This window comes from Grus americana, chromosome 4 (genome assembly GCF_028858705.1).
Source record: "Grus americana isolate bGruAme1 chromosome 4, bGruAme1.mat, whole genome shotgun sequence".
NCBI lineage: Eukaryota > Metazoa > Chordata > Aves > Gruiformes > Gruidae > Grus > Grus americana.
Genome location: NC_072855.1, coordinates 51,696,774 through 51,723,170, shown reverse-complemented (window position 1 = coordinate 51,723,170; position 26,397 = coordinate 51,696,774). Strand labels below are relative to the sequence as shown.

Below are 26,397 nucleotides of genomic sequence, written 5' to 3'. Positions count from 1 at the left end.
TTACAATATATTTGAATGCATTCACTATGGGAACCGAAACCTCATTCTTCCTTCACAATGGTACAAGAATTTAATCTGCTAGTTTTATTGGAATTGTAGCCATCTTACATGAAAAGTGGATAATTATCTGCCGGGTTAGAATCATAGAATCGTAGCATTTTGGAACAACTAAGCAAACAGTCGAACAAGTGAAAGAGTTGGCACAAAGGAGCTGCAACACACAATTAGGGACAGAGAGGAGGGTGAGACGACAGCAGTCAGGAAATTAGACTAGCATGGGACCTCAGCACAGGTAAATTCTTAACAGCATTGCACATTGCACAAGGAAGTCCTATAGCTCAAAACCCATCTGGGCACATGCATAAAGATGAGAGAGACAACTTGCCTTCTGAAAGTTAGCATGTGAAGTATAAACAGATAGATAGGTTATGTAGGTAGACAGAGAGATAGGTAGGCAGGTGTATGAGGAGTACAAAGATGCAAAGGAATATTATTCACCACAGTAGGCAGCTGTCTCAGCAAAACAGCTGCCTGTACATTGTCAAGTTAATCACAGGTGAGGTGATAAAAAAGTTCCGAGGAAAGGTTTGAAGCAGGATAACAAATTGGTTTAGTGTGAATTAGTAGCGTGCTCTTTCCATGTGCAAGGGAAAGTCATGGCAGAGGCAGGATCACTGAGAAAGAAAGCAATGAACAATAATAGCAAAACAAACAAGAGCTGACATCTGAACACCATTTAAAATATAAAAGGCAACATTCAATACTTCAAAAAAGGCTCTGAGAAAGAGCAAAAGCTTTGTGTTCTACACCACTAAGAAGGCAGACCCAAGAACAGGTAGATGATTAGAGCAACAAGCTAGAAAAATAACCTTTCATCAGTATTTTGAATAGCTTCAAGCTGGGTGAGATTGTATTTATCAAGACCAGAGAAAGAGATTTTGCGATTGCAAGGAACATGTTGTAGCTGTGCACCTTTTATTGAGAAAGTCTGCATCTCAAAGTTACTTCCTAGTCAGAATTAGCTGTATTTAAACACTCGTCAGATGTGAGGATCCTGAGAAAGTGCAAAATTGAGAAATAAGGGATGGATGAGAATGCAGTGGCTTGCCCAGAATGATTAAACAATAAAGATTAAAACTTGCTTAAATTTCACTGATTAGACATTGAACAGATGTCTGAAAGACAGGGAACACATTTAAGTTGGATGAAGATCCAGAGAGAGGGTAAATCTGTGAGTCATCAGCACAGATCCTGAATTTATGTTCACCAACATAATTTTCCAGACATTACATACATAGAGAAGACCACAGGAAATAGTTATGCCCAATTGCAAATCACCAGCCATCCATACTGTGAAAGTCACCCACAGGATGAAAGCTTGGGTTACTAAGAACAATTTGATTGATAAAACTCACCATAGTAACCTTTGAGAGTCAAAGACTTCCTGATTTTGATAAATTTTGTTGACTAATAACTATTACCATCACAATCTTAATGAGAAAAGAACTTCTCTTTCCATCCTAAATGCGATTTTTTTCATATTTTAAATCATCAGGTAGTGAAGGGATGACGTGACTATATATTTATACCTTTGTTACCATTAATAAATGGAGAACTTCATAGGGAATTACCAGTATGGAAAAACGTAATACATATCACTAATGTAGAAAAAATGAAACGTTGTGTAGAACGTGCAGAAATGTGACAGAAGAATCAAATTCTATGCATTGAATAAAAGATTTTAACAGCAATGGGTTGTGTCAAACAATTCTACCCTACAACTATCATGTGAGAAATGAGCTCCTTGAAATAATAAGCACCACCAGGAAAATCAGTTAAAGTTACACAAAAGGAATTGGGGAAGACTTTTTGTAAGAAACACATTAATTGTGGAAAAGGAGAAAAATGCTATTTATTTGCACAGATATGCTTTGGTGTGAAATATTCTTTTGTGAAAAACATTTAATACTTTATTTGTCTTAAATTCATCAACTGTTTTCTGCCTCAGAATACACCTTTACCACTAAGTGCTGCATTTTCTGGCAAAAGTAATGAAATTTTCCTTGCTGAAATCTGGTATATTTGTATATGGCGTAATATTAAATCAAAATAGCAAAACCCATCAGGAGAATTGAAATCCTTGAGCAAGTGGAGGTGCAGGACTAACCGCAGAAAGAACTCAAGTCAACATGGTAAAGGAAAAGCAGGCTGCAATGGAAGTTGAATTATTAGCTGTGAGGAGGTTATGGGGTTCTCCCTGACCCTTGAGGAATATGAAAACAACCAACAAATTTAATAGGTAGATCAAACAAAGGAAACAAAAAAATCTTCAAGCAACCAGAAGCTACAAGTCCCAGTTTAGTCTTACTGAGCACAGTAGGTGTGATTGCTTCAGGCAAGAAATGCGTACAGAAGGCAGACAGCTCATGAACTTCAAATCCCAAGCACTCTGTCTTGAGGTCAGATTGACTGAACTGAATAAATTCAAAAAGATGAAGTAGAATATTGATAAAGTTTGCAGGGACATCATAAAGCAGTCATATCTCTACCCTAGCAGGCTGTGTGCTACTAAGGAAGAAGGGCATCTCAAGTCATAATGGCATTAACTCCTAGTAAGGTGAGAAAAAACCCCAAACCACCCACAAATGAGACTTTGTGTGAACACCACCAGATCATCACGCAAAGGAGGATCTGACTCAGTCACTCCCCATGAAAAACAGGATGTCATCTAATCAGAAAGGACAAGATACGGAAAATTTTATTGTCAGATACAAAACAAGTGGGAGTTGCATGCTGATTTTCCCTCTGACAATATGCAGTAGGCCCCACAAAGAGTGAGCTGTTGGCTGTGGTTCATATGGGCACCAGCAACAAACGGAGAGAAGACAGAAATGTACAGAAAGGGAGCTGTCCAAAGCGATATGCAATCAAGCAGTAATCACTTAAGACTGAGAGGCTGCAAATGATTCCACAGTTAGAGGTAAAGACAAACTCTGTATTCCTTAGAAAAGGAGGTGGCAAAAATCTTCTTTAAAATTGGTATACAAAAGGAACGAGACCATAGCTATATTATATGTATGTTTCCATGCAAATCTTAGAAAGTCAACAAGGCAAGAAGGATGAAATGAACACCTGATTTTAAGTAACAACTGATGTACAGGGCATCTCAAAAATCTTGCTCAATGGAAGATTTACTAGGAAAAACATTAAAGGAATTTCATAATGTATTGTGGTAAAGGAAAAATTCACTATGGTAAGACTTACCCTAAAAAGAAGAGGTAAATAGATACAAAAGAACAATCAAAAGAATAAAATGCTCTTAAGTGGAAACTGTATGAATTGTATTGAAGTATAAACTATATCAAGTGTTCAGAATGCAAGAAAACTATGAAAATATGATTATTTTGAATCTATTCACTTAAAATGATCGATTTTCCTTGCCCTTCATTGAGTTTTTTTCCACTTTCTCAAGTCTTTCCACAACAGAGTACCTCAATCAGAAAAGTAGTTTCTCACATCAAGCAATATTACTTCCCAGTCCTGTGAGGGTATGCACATTTGTACGAGGCTTAAAATTGTATTTCACACTCTTACTACATATGTGTATATTTGAGCTCAACAAATTTAATCCTGTTGAATTTATTTTAAAAAACAAAGTATTTGTAAAAACTGAAAGCAGCTGCAATAATTTTTCCCAGGGGAATTCTATGCCTCTATTCCTCTTTTCCCAAAGGAAAGCATTATGCAATTGACACATACCTATTTTTCCCATTTTTTTTGTAACATATATTAGAAATATAAAAAAACCTTGATAATATGTATCTGTTTAGTATTGTACAAACATAACAAAAAATTCCTAGTGCAAACACTAACAGTTATACCTCAGGGAACATCACTGCACTGAGAGACAGACAATATACTGTAAAGCCTCTCATTTGGCTACTTGATATAACAAGGATAGTGAACAGAAATGACAATGTGAGATTAAGTTTTGATTTTGGATTCAAATAAAAATTCAGTTAATTTCATATATTCTTAATATTGTTTTCTGAAAATAAATCTTGACCCATCTCTCAGATTTCCAGACTAGAAAAAAATTTAGGACAAATAAAAGCACCTGTAAATTATCAGAACTGACCCTATATTTCATTACTAGCTATTTTGCTGAACTTCTGTACTATTAGTACATATACCTACATATACGTAAGTTTGCTTCTGGCAAAATAGCTGTAAGAAATGAGATATGAATGTCCTTCCTTCTACCTGTCTGTTTACCTTTAGACCTCAGGCCTAAACAAGCACTTTCATATTTCTTTCTTCAGTTGATCATTTCCCTCTGATAATGGACAGAAGCCAGATGACAGCACTGATTTTTGGATGTGTCAGCAGTCTTCCATGTGGTTCACCAAGTTTCCCATGGTTCATCTCCCCACGCAATGGCAAGGGTAGCAAAGATAGTCCGAGGGGTTTGTATTTTCACACACTTCAGGTGTGATTAGACAGCTGGGATGGGAAAGTGGCAGGACATTATGGGATCTCTCACCCCGTTCTGCCTCCTCTCTTGTTCAAAGTGTGTGTGGTGGATCCAGCTGCACTTTAGTATAAGTCTGTCAACTAGTTTGAAGACAGCACTTAGCTTTCTGCATCCTCTTTGAACACTGGTTTGACAGTCTGCTTGGATTCACTGTTGCAAGCCTAATTAGGATCCTCAGCAATAGCAGGCTGGCAGCCACTATCCGTACAAGATCAAAATGAAGATTGATGAAATGGACAATCAAAAAGTACTTTCAGCCCAAACTTAGCAGTTGGCAATATGGATACTTAAATGCCCTAATACGGATGCCTTAACAGCAAAGACAGTAATGTTCTCTCTGTATTGAAAGACCCATGACCGTAATATACCATGTTGAAATGTAAAGTGCTTGGCTTGGAAGTAAATTTAAAAGCTAGTCAGGAGAAGAGCAGCATGAAAAAAAGTCACGTAACTCTGCAGAGGATATAGATATTTGAAAATCTGGTTTTATTCCAGCTTGGAATGAAACCCAAGAGTTTTGAAATTCTATGAAAGAGATTTCAGAGCGCAGGCTCTGACATAGTCTGCCCGACTATCTTGGAACCACAGACCAGAGGAAACTTGAAATTTTTTGATGGGAAAAAACCTGTTAGCTGGCTTCAGTCAGGATCTGAGCTCTTAAATGTTGGAAAAACTTCATTGACTTTAATTTACAGAACAGAAACCACAGGCTTTATTCCTTAAATATTGATTCCAACAGCAGCATACTATTGACATGATTTCTGCACTACAAGCACACTTGTTGGCTTATGTCTTAGACAAATATATGTGAAACAGTAACAGTATATAAATAAAATGTTTTTATTTTATAATTATTAATTTCCACTTACTAAAATTAAGACAAACTATTTAAAAAAACTAAAAAAATCAAAGCACAAATCAGATCCACATTTATATTGCTACCATGAGGACACACCAAAGAATTAACAGGGGATATGAAGTGTGGTGTAATTTACACATTTTACATATACATTTTAACCAGCTGGTGAGTATATTTTGCATGCTCTTCTCTGTGCTGCTTTGCAGAACATGGACAGATTCTGTGACTTGGCTTTTCCAGCAGTAGCTAATGCTTTTAGCTCTAAAGTGCGTAGTTCAAACCTGGCTGATGGTTATTACACACTAGTTCTTCAGAGTCACCCAATTTAGAGTCTGACAGGGAACTGTACTGATAAAGAACTGAGCATGCACCATCTACACTTCGGACTACCATCAAATTTCATCTGAGACCAAACCACCAGAGCATTCAGAGAAACAGATCTTCACTGAGAAGGCAAAAATGACTTAAATATTTCATAAACCACAGAATGGTTTAATGGTCAGACTGACACATTGAAGCACATTCTGAAGGGGACTAGGAGCTACTGTACAGCTCAGGTTTGAAGAGCTCATATCAATTTGAACAACTAAAGAGATGGAAAGTTATATTTTGCCCTTGACAGAACATCAAAGCACCTGCAAAAGTTGTGACCCACAGTACCCTGAGGCTTCCAATGAGGTACATCTCTACCGTGTTATTACCTGGGGATGCTGGAGATGCCATGGACCCCAGCTGCAGGGCTCTCCATGAAGCAGGAATTCTGTAGACTCAACAGCCCTTCCTCTCCTGAGAGAAGAAAATTTCAGTACTACCGTGTTTATTTATGAAAAAACCTATCTAGCTCTGAAAGCTGCAAGGGCTCTCAGGACACGTTATCTCTCTTTGTTCATACATATCCAGGCAATTCAAACATGAACTCTGTGTTAAGGAGATCACACATGAAAAGCTTTCATTCCTCAAAGCATCTCAAAATGCCAAGTATGTTATTTTTGAAAGTCTCTGTTTAAATTAGAGCTTGTGGGAAGCTGCTTTCATCATTGGTTGATTGAAACTGGAGAAAGAAAGCTTGAATCATCCACTTTCCTTTCCCTTCCACTACTTCCCCTCAGCATATCTCACTTATTATTCAATGCAGAAATGGCAAATAACATATGTAATAACCTGTGGGGTTTTTTTCCACTGTAATTCCACAGAGAAATGCCAAGTCACATGATGAGAATCAGTCTACTTCCCTAAACTAAGGTAAACTGGCACTGCCTGAAGGGCTTCTTGTGGCCTATCTCCAACTACCCGAGAAGGAGTTAAAAGGAGCTCCTGCTCTGGTGCCTTTATAACTAAACGAATGTCTTATGTGAACCACTCTTTAAGGCTACTTCATTTACAGAATTCCTAATGAAAGTTCATCAAAAAATCTCTCTTCATTTAATCTCTTCTGAATTTGTGTCTAACTCCTCAGTAATGTTGGCTCAGAAGCCAGATAAAGCACAAAAGACCAAACAAAACAGGCTACTTTCCTCTTTTATTACAGCAGGCCAATAGTATCATCTTGCAAATTTCCTTTTCCTCTTTTTCTTTCTCCTTGTGTTTTCATGTCCAGCCACTGCTTATTAAATTAATTTGTGCTGACAGCATAAACTCCTACTGCTTCTCATTCTTTATTTTCTCTGAAATACGGGAACTTCTGTAAAATAAAAATATTTATCTAAAGATAAATGTTGATTCCTTCCCCAGCAAATCTCATGTGGTTCTGAAGATTACATTTCAAGAAACCCTAACAGTCTGAAGTATGGTATTACTTTTCAGACTTTGTTTCAGAAAATAATAGAATCATAGAATGGTTTCACTTGGAAGGGACCTTTAATGATCATCTAGTCCAACCCCCCATTGACCACCTCTTCAATGTTCAGATTCATTGGTTATCGTGTATCACAACTAGTGCCAGAGCTAACTGATGAGTCAGCACTGAATATGCGAGGAGCGAAAAGGATGCAGACTAAATCCCAAAGAAGGGCACTCAGCAACTTTATGGCAAATTCTGTCCTAGAGGATCCCGAAGAGGTAACACCATGTCATGCACCAGCTACTTCTTTCATATTATCAAATGGGTTTTTTCGCATTCATCAGAGGACAAATTTTCTGGCAACTTACACCAGAGAATCAGGTTTCAGATGGCTTAATGCTACCAACATCCCAAAAGCAGGTTAGCTTAACACACACTTTAGTACTTGTGTAATTAGCTTTTCCATGAGCAATAATTAGAGAGGTCTATGGGGTTTTTTAATTACAGAATTTGAGTTTATTGACAGCTTTAGTAGAACTGATTGCCTAGTCACTTTTAAGTAGAGATAAAATGAGTGAACCCTCCAAGGAAGCATAGGACTCTTATTAAAAGATAGGGCCCTTAGTGTGAATGATATAAGAAACACCAGTAGATTATATGTTTTTACAAAATCAAAGTTATACTTTTTGCATCTATTCTCACAATCAGCAGAAGCAGCTGTTATTTTCATTTATGGAAATTCTGAGATGAATCACTACCATTAATTAAATTTCCATTTGAAATGAGAGCATTCAGGACAAAAAAAAACCCAAACCAAAACAAAAAAACCACCAACCCCCAAAAAACCAAATCTTTTGAAACCATTTATAAATAAGCTAAATAATACGAGTCCTAACTAGGGGAAAATCATGCAGGGATGTGAGAAACTAATACTGCCTAAAGCTAAAATCTGCTCTTGATATCAGCGGTCCACAACTCCTTACGCTCTGTGGAGACCACAAAGTCAGCTACTGTCTGCTAAATATTTCCAAAATAGAATAAATTATCTTATAACAGTCTTCAAACATATCACTGCTGATTATGAAGTGTCCACAAAAGCAAGCTGAAGCTTGAGGTACCCATTGTTACAGCAATTGTTTCTAATGGTGTACTAAACATTTTTATTAATGTGCTGTTACTCTATTTGCAGATAATGATCTGATTTGGTTGAGCAAATTTTAAAAGAAAGGATTTAAATTGACATGAAGATTATCGAAGCATACGTGGCAAAACCATTACAGCCAGAATAAAACAACATGTATACTGAAAAAAGGAGAAAAACTTGGGAGACCCTGCTCAGCTAAATTTCATAAGCAAACTCCCAGCAAACACTATGAAAGGGGTGATAGGGTATAAACTTCTATCTTTAGAGCAATTTAATGAGATAGCTTCATCAGTGCCACAGGGAACATTTTAAAATAGAAGAAATAATGACTATTAGTTCTCCTCATTTCAGTTTAACAGATGGACAAAACGATTTAGATATTAATTGATTATAAGTCAACTAATTGTGCTTCAGGGTTAGAAACATTCAACACTGAAGTTTCACGGTAGCTAGGAAATCAGTTACATTTTAGGGAAACCTAGGTAAGCTAATGCACTGGCTATACCTCAATTTACTGGTGGGAAGGAAAGAGGCAGAACAGTTCTACTAATCAGGCAACATGACTTTGGAGGAAGAATTGGATTAGAAATACTTTTGTCAGATCTTATCTCCACTTTAAGTTAATCCTCTCTAGCTGTCATTTTATTTCAAAAAGACACTCATCCGGTGGCAGTCAACTGCATATTAGTTTTGCAGATGTTCAGAGTGGGCTTTTTATAACACCTACATGAATCAGCCACCCTCAGGTCTGTGGAAAATATGTACTTTAATACACTGTCTCTACTGATGTGTATTTATAATAGTGTCCTGTTTTTCGGCTGGGATAGAATTAATTTCCACAAGAAGCTGAGAGGGGACACAGTCAGCATAGCTGACCCAAACTAGCCAAAAGGATATTCCGTATCATATGATGTCATGCTCAGTATACAGAGGGGGGACCTGGCTGGGGAGAAGTCACTGCTCGTGGACAGGCTGGGAGTCGGGTTCTGGGTGGTGAGCAAATTGCACCTGCTTTGTATATTCTTTTACAAGTACTGCTGTTATTTTCCTTTTCATTTGCTGTCCTAGGAAACTGTCCTTATCCCAACCCACAAGTTTTACCTTTCTCTTCTGATTCTCCTCCCCACCCCAGCAGAGGACTGAGCAAGTAGCTGCGTGGTGCTTAGCTGCTGGCTGGGGCTAAACCACAACAAATAGCTTTGTTTCACTAATGTGTTTTATATCCTTTTTTTTTAATTATTATTTATTATGTTTGGTTGGTTGAAGCAATTTGCTCTCTATGGGAAGACATTTGTCTCTCAAGAGGAGCACAACAGAGGTGTTTATAGTGAAGCTATACAAGCAGGGAGGAAGGATAAGCAGTAACCAAGACTATCAGATCCAATTAAAATGGCTGGTATAACAACAGGAGAATATAATTAACTATGATAGCAATTTAAGAAAGCAGGACAAAGAGTAGCCAACACAAATAGAAGAAGAAAAGAATTATTACATCTTTAAAGATCATGGGAGGTCGGCCCCTCAGTTATTTGTTTTAGTCCAGAAAACAACATACCCAGCAAGATCCCAAAGAGGAGAATGTTAATGATTAAGACATTAAAAGCCACGTGGAGTAACTGAAAGAAATTTATAGGAAAGCATAGCAAAACAGTTGTCTGTACAACAGCAAATATTATGAGATTCTCACAAAGTACACAATACATCATCTACTCAGTACTTAATCACTAAAGCTCCTCTTTTCTTTCAAAGAAACACACTAGCAGTTTAACTATAGTTTTTGTAAATATTTGTAATAAATTATTTATGAAATTGTAATGAAACTAAAGAGTTGTACTAAGACCCATGAATCTGCATTCCATATTACAGATTGGGATAAAATAGAGTTAAGGATAGACAAAGAGATTTAAAGGCTCATTAGGTAGTTCCAAAATTCAAAGAAGAGAGTAGGTTCAAATCCAAAACACTGGTCAAAGCTTACATATAGCAGGGTATTTTCTTTCATCTCCAGGGTGAGGAATTTTATTCTATAACTACAAAAATTCTGATAGTGTAAATATTCGTACTGATAACAAGACACAGAGCAGTTATAGTAATGCATATTGTTATGCATACATCTATATAATGAATGTATGGGCCTTTTTTATTAAAATCACTTTTTTTTTTATAAACAAAATACACTACAGCTTTTGCTGTTGATACCAGAGAGGTAGACCTGGTTCACATCTCACAATTGTGCTCCCTCTGGCATAGGCTAGAAACTGGCATCATGTGAATATCCATCCATAATAAAAGCCATATTGCTAAATACCATAAAACCAAAATGAAGAAAATCCAGAATGAAGAAAAATGCAGAGATATGCTGTGACTTATGTTGTAAAACACACAAATGCTCCAGTTCATAGTGGCTTTGAACACAAACTTCAATGAGGGTCTCCTTATACCATCACAGAAAAGGATGAAAAGCATAGACAACCGTGCTACGATCCACAGCGTATATTGGTGCCACCAGACTTGTAACATCAGGCAGGCTTTTATCTCACTTTTCACATCACAAGCGTATGAGGCATGGCTGATTGCAAGATGAGCATGCCCATATCCTGCTTCTCTTCAGCTGCTGTTATTAGCAACCTTAATTAAAAAACAAACCCAAGATGTGCCAACACAAACACGCCAGCTGAACTCCAACCTACTGGTACACAACCTTACTTTTCAGGAACAGTAAGGTACAGCCCTGGTTCTAAAATTTGTATCTGTGCAAAGGACTTAGAGATGGCAATCACCTCCTGTTCTAGATCTAGACTCTCTGTGTTGGGATAGATTTCCCATGATGTTTCCTCTTCATTTTAGACACTAAAATAAACCACCTTAACTACAGCAAGCACTGCATTCTGCCCCAAAGAACCTCAACACTACATTGCAAACCTGAATTTCACTCTCTTCCTGATACTTTCCTGAAAATACAGAAACAGGAAGGATTGCTTTAAGTTACAGTCACAGTAACAATATGTATCATTCAAATCCTTTTGAAGCTGATTTATTTCACCAGTGAGACTCACTTTCCTCTTTCATTTTTCTGTAACTAAAATGTTTTATCTTTGAACTTGTACCCTATGGTAAGCAACTGCATATAAAAGCTATACCAACATCACACTGTTCATCAAGCATAGGAAAATAACAGGAATTTTCACATCCAGTCATTCACCCATCAGCTAGATGGCCTATACTTAAAACTGCAAGAGCATAAAAAGTCAGGGAATTGGATTAAACAGTAAATCCAAGAACTTTCTCAGATTTTTACTGAAAGGTAAAATCTGGAATCCTTGAAGAACCCTGCTTCCCTTTTCGCAAGTTTTAAAAAAAGTCAACAAAGAGGCTCTTCTGCTGCATTTAAAGGATGAAAGTTTCAACTTGTTCAGCATTTTGAACATGTTTTCTGAACATCCCTTTACTAGAGATTTGGAGGATCCTATGAAGTAAAAAAAAATCTTTTAACCTCTAGCTAAGTTTGCAGCTATAAATTCTGTGTTTAATACTGGAGAAAGAAAAAAAAAAAAGATACATTTCATTACATTAACAACAACAAATTTCAGGGGAGCATGCTGAATGGGATTTATTCCACCACAAGATATCATAGAATCATAGAATGGTTTGGGTTGGAAGGGACCTCAAAGATCGTCTAGTTCCAACCCCCCTGCTGCGGGCAGGGACACCCTCCACTAGACCACGTTGCCCAAAGCCCCATCCAACCTGGCCTTGAACACTTCCAGGGATGGGGCAGCCACAACCTCTCTGGGCAACCTGTTCCCAGTACCTCACCACTCTCACAGTAAAGAATTTCTTTCTAACATCTAATCTAAATCGACCCTCCTTCAGCTTAAACCCATTACCCCTTGTCCTGTCACTACACTCCCTGATAAACAGTCCCTCACCATCTTTCCTGTAGGCCCCTTCAGGTACTGGAAAGCCGCAATTAGATCTCCCCCGAGCCATCTTTTCTCCAGGCTGAACAGCCCCAACTCTCTCAGCCTGTCCTCATAGGAGAGGTGCTCCAGCCCTCCCATCAGCTTCGTGGCCCTCCTCTGGACTCGCTCCAACAGCTCCATGTCTCTCCTGTACTGGGGCCCCCAGAGCTGGATGCAGCACTCCAGGTGGGGTCTCACAAGAGCAGAGCAGAGGGGCAGGATCACCTCCCTCAACCTGCTGGTCACGCCTCTCTTGATGCAGCCCAGGACATGGTTGGCTTTCTGGGCTGCAAGCGCGCACTGCCGGCTCATGTTGAGCTTCTCATCAATCAAAACCCTCAAGTCCTTCTCCTCAGGGCTGCTTTCAATCTATTCCTTGCCCAGCCTATAGTCATGCTTGGGATTGCGCCAACCCACATGCAGGACCTTGCACTTGGCCTTGTTGAACTTCATGCGGTTCGCATGGGCCCACCTCTCCAGCCTGTCAAGGTCCCTCTGGATGGCATCCCTTCCCTCCAGCGTGTCGACCACACCACACAGCTTGGTGTCGTCGGCAAACTTGCTGAGGGTGCACTCAATCCCATTGTCCATGTCACTGACAAAGATGTTGAACAGTGCTGGTCCCAGTACTGACCCCTGAGGAACACCACTCATCACTGGTCTCCACTTGGACATTGAGCCGTTGACCACAACTCTTTGAGTACGACCATTCAGCCAATTCCTTATCCACCACGTGGTCCATCCATCGAATCCATGTCTCTCCAGTTTAGAGACAAAGATGTCGTGCGGGACAGTGTCAAATGCCTTGCACAAGTCCAGGCAGATGATGTCAGCTGCCCTTCCCTTATCCACGGATGCTGTAACCCCATCATAGAAGGCCACCAAATTTGTCAGGCATGATTTGCCCTTAGTGAAGCTGTGTTGGCTGTCACCAATCACCTCGTTATATTCCACGTGCTTGAGCATAGTCTCCAGGAGGGTCTGCTCCATAATCTTACCAGGCACAGAGGTGAGACTGACCAACCTGTAGTTCCCTGGGTCTTCCTTTTTACCCTTCTTAAAAATGGGGGTTATGTTCCCCCTCTTCCAGTCGGTGGGAACTTCACCAGACTGCCAGGACTTCTCAAATATGATGGAGAGAGTGGCCTGGCCACTTCATCCGCCAGTTCCCTCAAGACCTGCGGATGCAACTCATCAGGTCCCATGGACTTGTGCACCTTCAGGTTCCTTAGGTATTCTCAAACCTGATCTTCTCCTACAGTGGGCGGTTCTGCATTCTCCCAGTCCCTGCCTTCTGTGACCTGGGCAGTGTGGCTCAAGCATTTGCCAGTGAAGACTAAGGCAAAGAAGTCATTGAGTACCTCAGCCTTCTCCATATCCTGGGTAACCAGGTCACCTGTTTCATTCTGGAGGGGACCCACATTTTCCCTCATCCTCCTCTTATCACTGACATACCTATAGAAGCTTTTCTTGTTGTCCTTGACATCCCTGGCCAGACTAATTTCTATCAGGCCTTTGGCTTTGCTAACCTGCTCCCTGGCTGCTTGGACAGTTTCTCTGTATTCTTCCCAGGCCACCTGCCCTTGCTTCCACCCTCTGTAGGCTTCCTTTTTTTGTCTGACTTTGCCCAGGAGCTCCTTGTTCATCCACAGGGGCCTCTTGGTGTTTTTGCTTGACTTCCTCTTTGTTGGGATGCATCGCTCCTGAGCTTGGAGGAGGTGACCCTTGAATATTAGCCAGCTGTCTTGGGTCCCTCTTCCTTCCAGGGCTTTGTCCCATGGTATTCTACCAAACAGATCTCTGAAGAGGCCAAAGTCTGCTCTGCTGAAGTCCAGGGTAGAAAGCTTGCTGCACACCCTCCTCGCTGCCCTGAGGACCCTGAATTTCCACCATTTCGTGGTCACTGCAGCCAAGGCTGCCCTTGAGCTTGATGTCCCCTACCAGGCCCTCCTTATTGGTGAGAATAAGGTCCAGCATGGCACCTCTCGTCATGGGCTCCTCTGTCACTTGGAGGAGAAAGTTGTCATTGACACATTCCAGGAACTTCCTGGATGGCTTGCGCTCAGCTGCGTTGTCCCTCCAGCAGATGTCAGGGTGGTTGAAGTCCCCCATAAGGACCAGGGCTTGTGAGTGTGAGGCTGCTCCTATCTGCCTATAGAGGGCTTCATCTGCTTGGTCCCCCTGGTCACGTGGCCTGTAGCAGACCCCTGCTATGATGTCCCCTGCCCCAGTGCTCCCTTTAATCCTGACCCATAGGCTCTCAGTGGGCTCCTCACCCATCCCCAGGTGGAGCTCCATGCACTCCAGCTGGTCATTGACATAGAGGGCAACACCCCCTCCTTGCCTGCCCTGCCTGTCCTTCCTAAAGAGCCTGTACCCTTCCATCCCAACACTCCAGTCATATCCCACCACGTCTCTGTAATGCCAATAATGTCACAGCTTTGCAGGCACACACACGTCTCCAGCTCCTCTTGTTTGTTCCCCACGCTCCATGCATTCGCAAAGAGGCATTTCACTTGGGCCCCTGACGAGGCTGACTTATTGGCTGGGGTGGCTGCAATTTCTTTTGATGTATCTTCCCAGTGTTACCCCATTGGTTCCTGTTGCATCCGGGGTCCCTGGCTCATCTCCTCTAGGCTTCGAGCATGCTGTAGTGCATGAAGCACGTCTCTGATCAGTAGGCTGAGGGCCTTCGCCAGCTCCCTGTCCCTCCAACCTGGGCATATCATCCCACAACATGTTGCTGGCAAGCCCAATGTTATCCCCTTCCCCCTTGGAGCCTAGTTTAAAGCTCTGTCGATGAGCCCTGATAGTTCCTGGGCAAAGATCCTCTTCCCCCTTTGAGAGAGATGAATCCCATCAGGGTTCATCAGGCCCGGTGCCATGTAGGCCACCCCATTGTCAAAGAACCCAAAGTTGTGGCGTTGACACCAGCCATGGAGCCGTGCATTTATGGACTGCATCCACCTGTTCCACCCAAGATTGCTGCCCTCAACTGGAAGGAGGGAGGAGAATATTACCTGTGCTCCCGAATCCTTCAGTGACTGCCCTAAGAGCCTGAAGTCCCTTTTGATCGCTTTTGTGGTGCGTGCCTCCGCTTCATCCCCACCCATGTGTAGGAGCAGCAGTGGGTAATAGAGAGCTGTACCAGGCTGGGGAGTTTCCTAGCGATGTCCTTGACATGGGCCCCAGGAAGGCAGCAGACTTCTCTGAGAGGAGGGTCTGCCCTGCATATCGGGCCCTCTGTACCCTTCAGATGGGGGTTCTCTACGACTATAACTCTCCTTTTCTTCTTTGTTGGGGTGGCCACGACCCAAGGCATGGGCCTTTTGGGCCTCGGTGCTACCTCTGGAGTAGCTTGACTGTCATCCATATCCTCGCTTGAGTGGCCTTCCACAGCCAGAGCCTCGTACCTATTGCACAGGGGTACGTGGGATGGCGAGGTGGGTGAGGAGGAGAAGGTTCACCGCCTGCCATGCCACGCATGAACTTGTTTCTACTTGCTCCCCTCTTTGAGGCTGCTGCCTTCTGCCTAGCGAGGGTAGGATACAGGGTCCCCTTCACTTTGGCCCATTGGCCATCCCTGTTTCTGCTTCAGGGAGGGCAGAGCTTGGCTCCACCAGTCTCTCCCTCAGCCTCTCTTACGCTCTTTAACCTCTCTACTTCCTCACAGAGTTCTGCCACCAGGCTGAGCAGGTTGTCCACCTGGTCACACCTCAGGCGGCCAATCTCACTAGTGCCTCCCCCTGCCAGTGCCAAGCTCAGGCACTCCCAGCAGCCTGAGATCTGGGTGGCTGCGTGCTTCTGTGGCAGCTCTGTCTGTGTTGCCACATGCTTCCTGGCGAGCACAGAGCTTAGGGCTTTCTGCCTGGTGGGCGCCATGACCGAGCTCCTTCTATGAGAAAGTGATGACCACCAGTGGACTCTCCTCTTGAGCAGGTATGCTGACTAGGCCCTGCCTGCTCGAACTCACGCGCCACGCGGCACGCTCCGGGCCGCTAGCGCTCCCTAGGCTGCTTCTTATTGGCGTCGGGGGGTGGGCGCCGTTGCTTTGGCAACGCCCAGGTCTCGTCAGCGGTTCCCGCGAGAGCACCCGGCTCGCGGCAGGTCTCTTCCGCGTCCCTGGCGTTTCCCTGCCTCTGCAAAGTCAGGAAACCGCCCCCGTGCGCCTGGATCTGCCGCTCCCCTGCGGGTCAGGCCGGCACCGGAGCCGCACTCTGCGGCGACTGACTGCTGCGGTCTGATTACAGCTCGTTTAAATCTGCCGCCGTTGCTTTGGCAACGCCCAGGTCTCTATATGGCACATAGAGAACGGTCTCAAAAAAGGCGAGTATCCTCCACAGGAGAATATAGGTCTAAAAAACTCATACATTCTTTGAAAAAACTTGGTGAGAAAGATGACCTTAAAGATTAGAGCATTCAGCTTTTATGAAAGACTGAGGAGCAAGCAGTCACTGAAAGTGCAAGATCTGATCTTAGCCTCTAATGACCATCTCTCCTAGATAAATTCCAGTATAATCAACATATACACTTACGATAAAATGATAGGAAAAGGAGATAAAAATAGCACTAGGCAGGTTCATATGGCTGCTGATCCTTCACCTTCATCATTGCCACATAAGATAAGTGCTTGAACAACTGTTGCCTTTAGAGACTTCACTTGTATTTTATGTAAATAGGACTGTTCAAAAATTCCCAGAGATCATGAATAAACTTTCACAAAGAAAATTCTGAATATCTCTGAAGAAAATGAACTTTCCTATCTGCATGATAGAAAAATTACCTTTTTCATTATTATTAGCATCAACTAGCTACTACTACATTCAGTAGCACCCAGAAAGTTATGATGTACGTACAAATATGATAAACCGTCAAGTCACCCTTCAGCCTAATGGGAGACCCAACAGGCTTCAGTGAGCTGAAGAGCAGTACTCTCGCCAGTCTGGGAGATGACAATGTTCACTGCATTGATGGCTTGAAACTGTCAAGCCCCCACAACAGCTTTGTTGGCTGATACACATTACCAATGCTCTGAAATTTTTGCTAGATAGACTGCTGAATCTCGCTGCTGCAGTTAAAAAGTGTTCTCACCTCTTTCTGTAAGAGGTCACTACCCCTGCAACAGAACCAAGAGACCTGGCAAGGGGCAGCAAGGTATACGGTCACATCTGCTGAGTTTGCTGCTGGGGTGGTAATCCCTCCATCAAGGGGAAGAACTGACAGCTGGAGATGGCAGCATCTTCAGCTCCTAGACCAAGGCCTTCCAGAGCTTGCCTGTGAAAACTACAGCAAAATCCCTGGCTGATGCTAGGGTTTTTTCACCCATGGCTTACTGGATTTTCAATGTGTAAAGTCTTCTGCTAGTCAACATAATTTTCCTCTCTATCTAAAAAATAGAATCAGCTGCATCATCCCTCCCTTGTAGTCTTATTGTCAGCTCCTGGAGTCTTTGCAGAGAATGACACATTCATATTTCTGCACACTGTTGATAAGGTAGCTTCCTTAGCTAAACAGAAACAAATTTCTAAGTAGAGATGTACTGACAGCATTTTGGCCCCATTGAGGACACTTGGCTTGCTTCCCAAATTTGCTTTGTTATCCCCAGAACCTCCGTCGCAATCTGAGTTTCCTGGTCTGTTCCTCTTCCTACCCAGCCTTCTCACACTTGGCTTTAGAAGTCCTCACATTGCAAGGCAGGCTCAACACAGGGTTGGTTTCTCTCTTCTCTTTCCTAAACCTTTCCTACTGTTGTCTTGAGATGCCTTCCTGCCAAGACTGACATGGTGATAGATACTTTCTTGTTCCAAAGAGTAACTGCTCCTTTGCTAAAACACCAGGTGATTTTTTCCTACTTTTCTGCCACTTCACCCTGGATTTTTGCTCTCATGCTGAGCTGTCAAGGGCATCCTATACTTTTTCCCCATAAGGCTTTTTATAATATCCTGCATGTTCATCACAGAGCAAAACAACACGTGCGAAAAACCCCACCTCAAAAAAAAAAAAGCCAACAAGCGGCACACAGTTCACATCAGTCACCGGTGCTGTCAGATAGCATAGCAATTTTTGTGCAAGATGGTTGTTTCTGAGGTGCTTTTCAGTAATCACAAAAGCTTCAGTGAGAATATTTTGCTTTACCTGTGAGACCTGAGTGATTATTTGAGGGTACAGAAAGACCTCACCCTACTGAAAAAAAACTGAACAAGTCACTAGTATATCCCTGGCAAAGGTTTTTCCCAGATGCTGCCACAAACTGATCTGGGGAGAGGTCCCAATCTCCACTAGCGGCATACCTCCACACTCTTTAGCCCCGCTGAATATCCCCTTTTCAGCAGAATTTTTTCCCTTCTGCCCCTCCGTTCCCAGTCAAAGCAATGAAGGGCATTAGAGAATTTGGCTGGCCCTCCCCTCTTGCTTTACATTAATACTTTAGCCAGTAAGGAGAGATGCTGTGATACCTGTTCCCAAGTCTTCCTGCCTTTCCATGCCCTACAGAGGGCAAATTAATGCATAATGGTTAAAGAAAAAGTGCGGTTTTATCTCCATAGCCAACCATGTATTTACATCTTAATCGCCATTTTCTTGAGTATGTAAGCATAGATCTCATCTCTGCAAGCTCTAGAGATACAAAAGCTGGAGAGAAAGAAGGGATCTAACATAAAAAAATGCAATGTTGCTTTTTTTAAAAAAAAAAAAAGGCAATTCAAACCCAGGATGCTCTTACTTAAAAATAAGAATTTCAAAGAGTCAGAACAAAGATAAATTCTACCACGAGGAATCTCCAATTTACAGACTGCCTATTTACACAGGCCAGTGTCTGACTATTTACCCTGGAAAAGTTGTTACTTGCATAGTAATCAAGCCCACACTTACTACAGCTGTTGCAGAGTGAATAAACTCTCTTCTCAGCTAAACAATGAGGGGGTTCAGCCAAATCAGTCATCTAAGAAGGGACCAAGCAGCAGACTATGAGAGATCTGGGGAAAGGCTCTGACAGCTGAATCCAACTAGGCAGCCAAAAGCATCTCCTGGGCAGCAAAGCCATAAAAGCCAAGGGCTTGTCTACATATGCAGTTGTTTCTTATTAACTTTGTAGGGTTTACATGCTAAATCCACTAGGTTAAACTGAATTTCCAAGTTAAACTGATCATGCACAGGGCAGAGTCTTAGGATTAAGCATGTCCATCCACACTTGAATTGTTTAGGAATATCTTAACCCACTGTCAGTCCATAGGCTTTATGACTTGTTTGCCCATACAGTACAGCTGCTGGTTTAACTGCAAAATAACAGTTTTTAATATCCATTGGCAAAGCTATCCCAGTAAATTTCTCCTTGCATAGACACTGGGCGTTGGAGTGCAGTTATATAGTTCATTCCCAGCCACCAACAGAAATGAAGTATGGCAGTAATCATACTTCTATTTGAGTAACTGTTCCTATTGAGAGGCTCCTGCTGTCACTTTTACCAGTCACACATCATACCCCAAATAAATGGTGTTATGCTGGCATAACCTAAAATGTAGCATCTAATGTGAGACACTCTGAACCACACTCACAAAAGAAGGTAATGACCTTTTCTGGTAGTCTTACAGCCTCCAGAAAAGGAGAAATATTGGGAGATTTTGTTGTTGGGTTTTGGTTTTTTTTTTGTGTTTGGTTTTGGATTTTTTTTTGGGGGGGGGGGAAGGGGGAGGGGGATTGTGGGTTCGGTTGTGTTTTGAGTGGCCGTTGCCAAAGTGAGAACACTAAAATAAACCGTTTACTTTCTTGAGAACATATACATGACAACTTCAAAAGATGACAATGCCTTTGTTACTATGCTTGAGTGTGTAAAAGTAAAGTGTGTGTGTGTATATATATTTTCTCTTTTTTTTTTTCTTTAAAGAGTATACCTCTTCAGAAACAATACAGTTTTGTTTCACTGAGTTATTGTAGTTAGAGCCCTGAACCCTGCCGCTTTCAGATTGAAATGTGAAATATCTTACAGTGCCACTTACTGAAAAATAAACCATTTGTGACTTGGGTGATGAAAACAGTGCAGAACAGTCCAAAACATGCCCGCAAATTGTTTACATCTTATAAGGCACTGCAGACATTTGGATAGAGCAACAAACCCTCATTACTCAGAATTAGCAAGCTTCAGTGTGTAATGAGGATAACAGAATGCCTCACCAAAAAAACAAGAATAAAAAAAGTTCAAAAAGAAACAAAAAAGCCCTCTTCTAACTCACGTTCTTAAAAGGCATTCACTTGAGACTACATATGCAGAGTTAGTTTTTCAGGCTCTATTTCTGAAGACCTAGGCAATAGGAAAGTATAGAAGAAAAGTAATGCAAGTTACAAATAGATCCAAAGAGAAATTATTGCAGAGAGAAAGTACATTTCTATGAAGCAGTGTCCTGCATTCAGCTGGGATAGAGTTAATTTTCTTCCTAGTAGCTGATATAGTGCTGTGTTTTGGATTTAGGATGAGAATGGTGTTGATAACACACTGACATTTTGGTTGTTGCTAAGCAATGTTTCCCAAGTCAAGGACTTTCCAGGCTTCTCACACCACCCTGCCAGCGAGAAGGCTGGGGGTGCACAAGAAGCTGGGAGGGGACACAGCTGGGACAGCTGACCCCAACTGGCCAAAGGGATATTCCATACCATATGATGTCATGCTCAGTATATAAACTTGGGGGAAGCTGGCTGGGGGTATGATTGCTGCTTGAGGGTGGGCTGGGCATCAGTCAATGGGTGGGAAGCAATTGCATTGTGCATCACTTGTTTTGTATATTTTTTTAATAATAAAAAAATTTTTCTCTTTTCCTTTGCTGTCCTATTAAACTGTCTTTATCTCAACCCACAAGTTTTACTTTTCTTCCCCCAAGTCTCATCCCCATCCTACTGGGGAAGGAGGGGCAGAGGGGAGAGAGAGTGAGCAGCTGCATGGTGCTTAGTTGCTGGCTGGGGTTAAACCGCCACAAATTGAAAACAAATATATTTTTAACCATTGGTTGATGATGAAGAGTATATATGCATGTAAAAAACCACATATGAAACAGCACAGTGCTGTGTAAAAAGAACCATGCCGGTCATTTAAAAAAATTACACAAGTCAGTCGAATGCGATATTCAGGTGTTCTGCCTCTAAATTCTGAAGAGCTTTTTGAAAATTCTGTCCATATTGCTTGCAGTTGTTTTTTAAATACATAAGGATAACTTTAACCTATCATCTCAAATTTTTCATTCAGATCCAATCCTTCAACAAATTCCATTACCTTACTACTACTCAGTGGTACATAACAGATCATTATCGACTGTCTTATAAAAAAATGAAATACCAATTAGGTAAACTTTTTTTTCCACAAATATATATATCTCTCAATAATAATAAAATTGTCAGTTGTAAAGATCTTTTGGTGAGGAACACAGTGAGCAAGGAAATAGCAATACAATATCCACGAGCTTCAAACAGAAGCTTAAAGGCTAATTCTTCTGCATATTTCCTAAGTGCTTTTGCTCATGCAGAATGTAATTGTTCTGTTCTATATGCACATTTACGAGCATGAAAAAACACCCTTGCATGAGGATATTTGAAGAGAGAATATTTAGATTTTTAGTTGGGGTTTTGGAGTTTTTTGCTTGTTTGATTGTTTTTATGAAGCCAAATAAACTGAATCTTTTGAGAAACATCTACAGTGTGGGTTAACAAAACAAGAAGTTACCAGTGATAAACACCTACCTCTGTTATGAATGATTTGGCTGTCGAGGGGTTCATTATAAGAATAGCCCGTCTCAGAGTATCTCTGTAGCGGTTCAGTTCTTCTATTCGCATAGTGGCAAAGAGCCCTGTGATCATTTTATTGATGTTGTTTTCTACTTTCTGCAATGCTACATCCATTCCCTGTTGAGATACTTTGTCCAAAAACTCTTGTATTCCACGGATATCTAGGAAAATCAAAAGCCGAACAAGATGTTAATTGGTAAGTGGAAAAAAGACACAAATAACTATTCAATTCATCTCTCAGAAGTGTTTTGTTCAGTGTCAGGTAAACCCCAATGGGCTTTCACTTAATATTCATTGGAACTCTTCCAGAGCTATGCTCGTGGCATTTCGTGAAGTACTAAAACAGGAGAAAGAATGGCCACACATCAGCCACTGTCCAAAAGAACCACTAGAAAACAAACCTACACATATTTCTAGCAACTTTCCTAATTCGGTCATTCAATCATCACACTTGTTCCTTATATTTCTTACAGGACTTCCACCCTAAAATCCATAAAGAGCAGGGAAGCCATGATGACTGTAACCTACAGTGCTTCCTTTGAGTGAGTGTTGTCAGAGGGCCACTGAGGAGGAGAAAGGTAGGAAGCAGATTGTTTTCTTTTGTGGGATTAAAAATTATGTTATCCACTGTGACACTATGTAGCTTAATGTATCTAAGTGAAGCTTGGGCTGTTGTTCACTCATCAAAAAGTCTTAACATTGTTCTAAATTGCACAGCTCTATTTCCTTCAAAAAAACCCCCAAAAGCTAGACATACAGTTGCAATGGTACTGCCTGCACTCATCTGATACCATTGCTGCTGGCTGAATTTAAAAAGTTCTTCCATAGCAAACTGCTCTAGTAGAGCTTTCTAGCTCATGCTGAGTAAATACTTCTTTAAAAACGACTTGGAAAGGGAAGAATTGATCAGCAAAATGCTGTGTTCACCACCTAGCTTGTAATATCTTTAATGTCTCCCAAACTGAAATGGCTGCGTAGTCTTACATTGTGATGCTATCTCAGGCTGGCCCAAGCCTTTGAAAGGCCTCTTCCAGTAGTGAATTCCACAAGAGCAAACAAAAAACTTGTTTGTTTTTTTCCATGCTCTTTTGAATGGCTTTATCTAAACCCCCAACTTTAAGCTTAAAATTTAAAATCATTCAATGACTTCATAAGTCAGAGCAGGGTGTCCTGGACCTCAGGAAAATCCTTCCAGCCTCACTGAGTCCTCACTGCCTGACCTCTATTCACCACTGCAGTTTCTCAATCTTTTTTCTGGAGCGAAGTCGCCAGTTCCCTGATATGCCTCCTCTCCCCAGCAGTCGCTCAGACCTGCTCTCCCAGAGGACATTCAGCAGGATATCCTTCCTTCCCTGCTGGCATGCCAGCCTCCTGCACACCCATCTGATCTCATTTAGAGCCAACAAAACAGATACTGTCTGAAACAGGCACTAGTTGGGGGGGAGAAGAAAAGAAAACCAGTAACCCAACATAGAAAGGAATTTCTGAAACATTTATTTGAAAATAAAGGTTCTTCAGGTTTAGGAGGGCATTTGTGGATAAAAGCCAACAAAAAATAGTTTCCTATTAGAATACCAAATCTGGTCTTTCCAAGGTACATGGTGTTCAGTCCCACCCCTGGGGGACTGCAGTTCCTGCTCTGTTTCCCTCCTGCATCCCTGCTGCTCTATCAGTTCCATGTCTTGATCACTCATTTTCCAGGGGGATGGAGAGACATGAGGCCACAGGCTGATCGTTAAACATCTTACATTTGAGAAAGCTTCCAATTAGATTTTCACAACTGCTTGGCTACTCTGAGATCTTTCATCCTCACCTATCATCTTCTCCTGCTCCCTGCCCTTCTTATACAGAGAGGGGTGTGGGGAAGGGTCTATTTAATCCTAACATGGGGTGAATAAATATGAGATGAAGAATCTCAAAAGCATTCATACTACTGGAAGCACCTTAGATGCAGTTCACACGTGATGTGAGAGGACAGCAAAAAGCTGGAAAATGAGTCTGAAAGCAGACTGGAGGGATGCCTGAGCACGATGGACTAAGCCTTAGAAAAGATGTTACACAAACGGCTATAAACTCTACCAGGAGAGGGCTCTTGGCTGGCCCTTAGAGTGGTCTCTGTTGCAGGTGGTATAAGTGACACCATGCTGTCACATTGTGATAACAGCTCAGGGCAACACCAAGACAAACCACAGAGAATAGTGGAGTGTGTAACTGTTGTTTACTTTATCTGGATTGCAGTAGCCACATTCTCACAAGGGTGCACTGACAGGTGACAGCTTTTAGAGGAATTGAAGTTCATTTTAAGACCAGAAAAAATAAAGAAAATAACTTCTTTTGAGAAAAATATGGTAAGGAATTCTAAAATTTCCCCCCAAAACTGCCTAGACCCAAGCACCCTCTGCTAGCTGTCGAGAAAGCAGTGCTACCACCACTCAGCTGTGGTCAATCCTGCAAACATGAGGCAAATGTGGCCAGAGGTCTGGGCTGCAGGGGGAGAATTACGTGACTCCTCGTCCAGCAAAGCATCAGAAACATGACAGATAAACCTGTGTGATACACCCTTGAGAAGATTATGGAGATGTCACATGTGGATTTAATATGGGAACTACGACAGTAAAAGATCAGTGTGACTAAGGTCTGGCTAGTAACCATGGCAGATGAACACTACATGGCCCAAAGGGAGCCTAGCAGGAATACTCCAGTGTCCAGACCTGATGGACCTTCAGAGAAAAGCTGGAAATGCCTGAGCTAGAAATCTTTATGCTAACTTTGCTGGAAAAACTGTACCAAAACTAAATTCAAGCTTTCCTCTTTTCCAAGCCTAGTGAATATTCTTTACTGACCTATACATTTGAGGATTTGGGGTGCCCCAACATACTCTGAAGTTTAAAAGTTACCACAAACACAGGTGACTTTAGCATTTGACTTCAGGTTATGGCAAAAAAAGGTATCTGAGAAGTTCTGGGTTTCACTGAAGTCCAGCAGCATAAGGAAAACAGTTCAGTCTCCACGGTAGAGATTTACTAACTAGAGAATATTAAAGATGGCCATCCTCCTCTGGCACCAGATTACCAAGATACTTCAAATTATAAAGAAATAGCCATGTAATAGCTTAGAATCAAACAGTCCACAAAAATAATTCAACAGGGTTAGTCTTGGAAGTCAGACTGTCACAATCAGCAAGTTGGGTCTCTTGTCTAGAGCTCCAAAATACCATGGACTGGAAAGAAATGGTATTTTCGGCATTTAGCCTATTTTAGGCATTCAGCAGTGCAATCCCATTCTTCAGACACTGCTGAAATACCAGTTTTACTAAACACTTGAAAAATAGCTTAAACATGAATAAAATACATGCTTACCCTAAAAATAAAGTTCCATAAGAGAATCAGATACTAATTACAGCTTCTATTTAATATCTAAATCAGGAAAATTAAATTCAATCTAATCAGAGATGTCAAAATTTTTTGGCACTTTAAATACCAATTTAAGAAGCAAAAAGATTATTTGAACTGCTACAATTTTATGCAAATGATAAAATAAGTTCTTTCCATTTTAACCCCTTCATTCTAAAGTTCCTGAAGCTCCCCCACTCTGAAAGTTACTCAACATCCAGACAAATGGAATAAAAACTGGATAAAACTGACCAATTGGAGTCACAATTATTGAAGCACAAGGAACACATGTAGATGGGATCTAGATACACTATCAAAATATCAGGGGGAAAAGTTACTTAGGCTCTGAAAGCCTTTTTAAAAACTTAAATTCTATAGCATAAGTCCTATATTCTTCTCCAACACCAGAACAGGGTAAGCAGGAACCACCAAAGTTTTATTTGTCCGTTCAAAACAAGAGCGTAATTTCACTTGACCTGAATTTATAAACACATTGGAGTTATTGGTAGATATTCTGTATAATCTGTGTTGTCCCAGAAGCCAGATTATGGGATCAAATGGCTTTGTTTGCCATCAATATCTACAAATACAAACAATTAAACAAGTATATTGAATCTTCACCAAAAGAAGGGACAAAAGGGACAGAGATCCACTATTATTCTACAGTTCCACATTTATTAGGTGACCATGCCAACAGTATGATATCTGTGTGATACATTTTTAGGAAAACAGCTCCATTCTAATGGAAAAGATACCAAACCAGGATTCATAAAACTTCATTACCTCTGCCTTTGGCATTGATACAACGTGAGGCTATGGGCAGGAAATAAACACAGACTTTGCATATACTTCAGCTTACCCTGTAGAAAAATGGAGGTATTGGTGATGCTCACCTGCTGCTGTGAAACAGCAGAGAGCACACAAAAACACCCTGCTATTTAAATCATGATGGTGCTTC

The 26,397-nt window shown here is 41.4% G+C and overlaps 1 protein-coding gene across 2 annotated transcripts in view; it reads right to left on the bottom strand.

The window, feature by feature from the left end:
* GRID2 (glutamate ionotropic receptor delta type subunit 2) overlaps positions 1-26,397 on the bottom strand; it is a 747,631-nt gene that overhangs the window by 276,862 nt on the left and 444,372 nt on the right. For both annotated transcript variants that reach the window (XM_054825310.1, XM_054825311.1), the window contains exon 4: positions 22,003-22,208. In XM_054825310.1, coding sequence (XP_054681285.1) covers positions 22,003-22,208 — 206 coding nt within the window. The remainder of the gene's footprint in view (positions 1-22,002; positions 22,209-26,397) is intronic.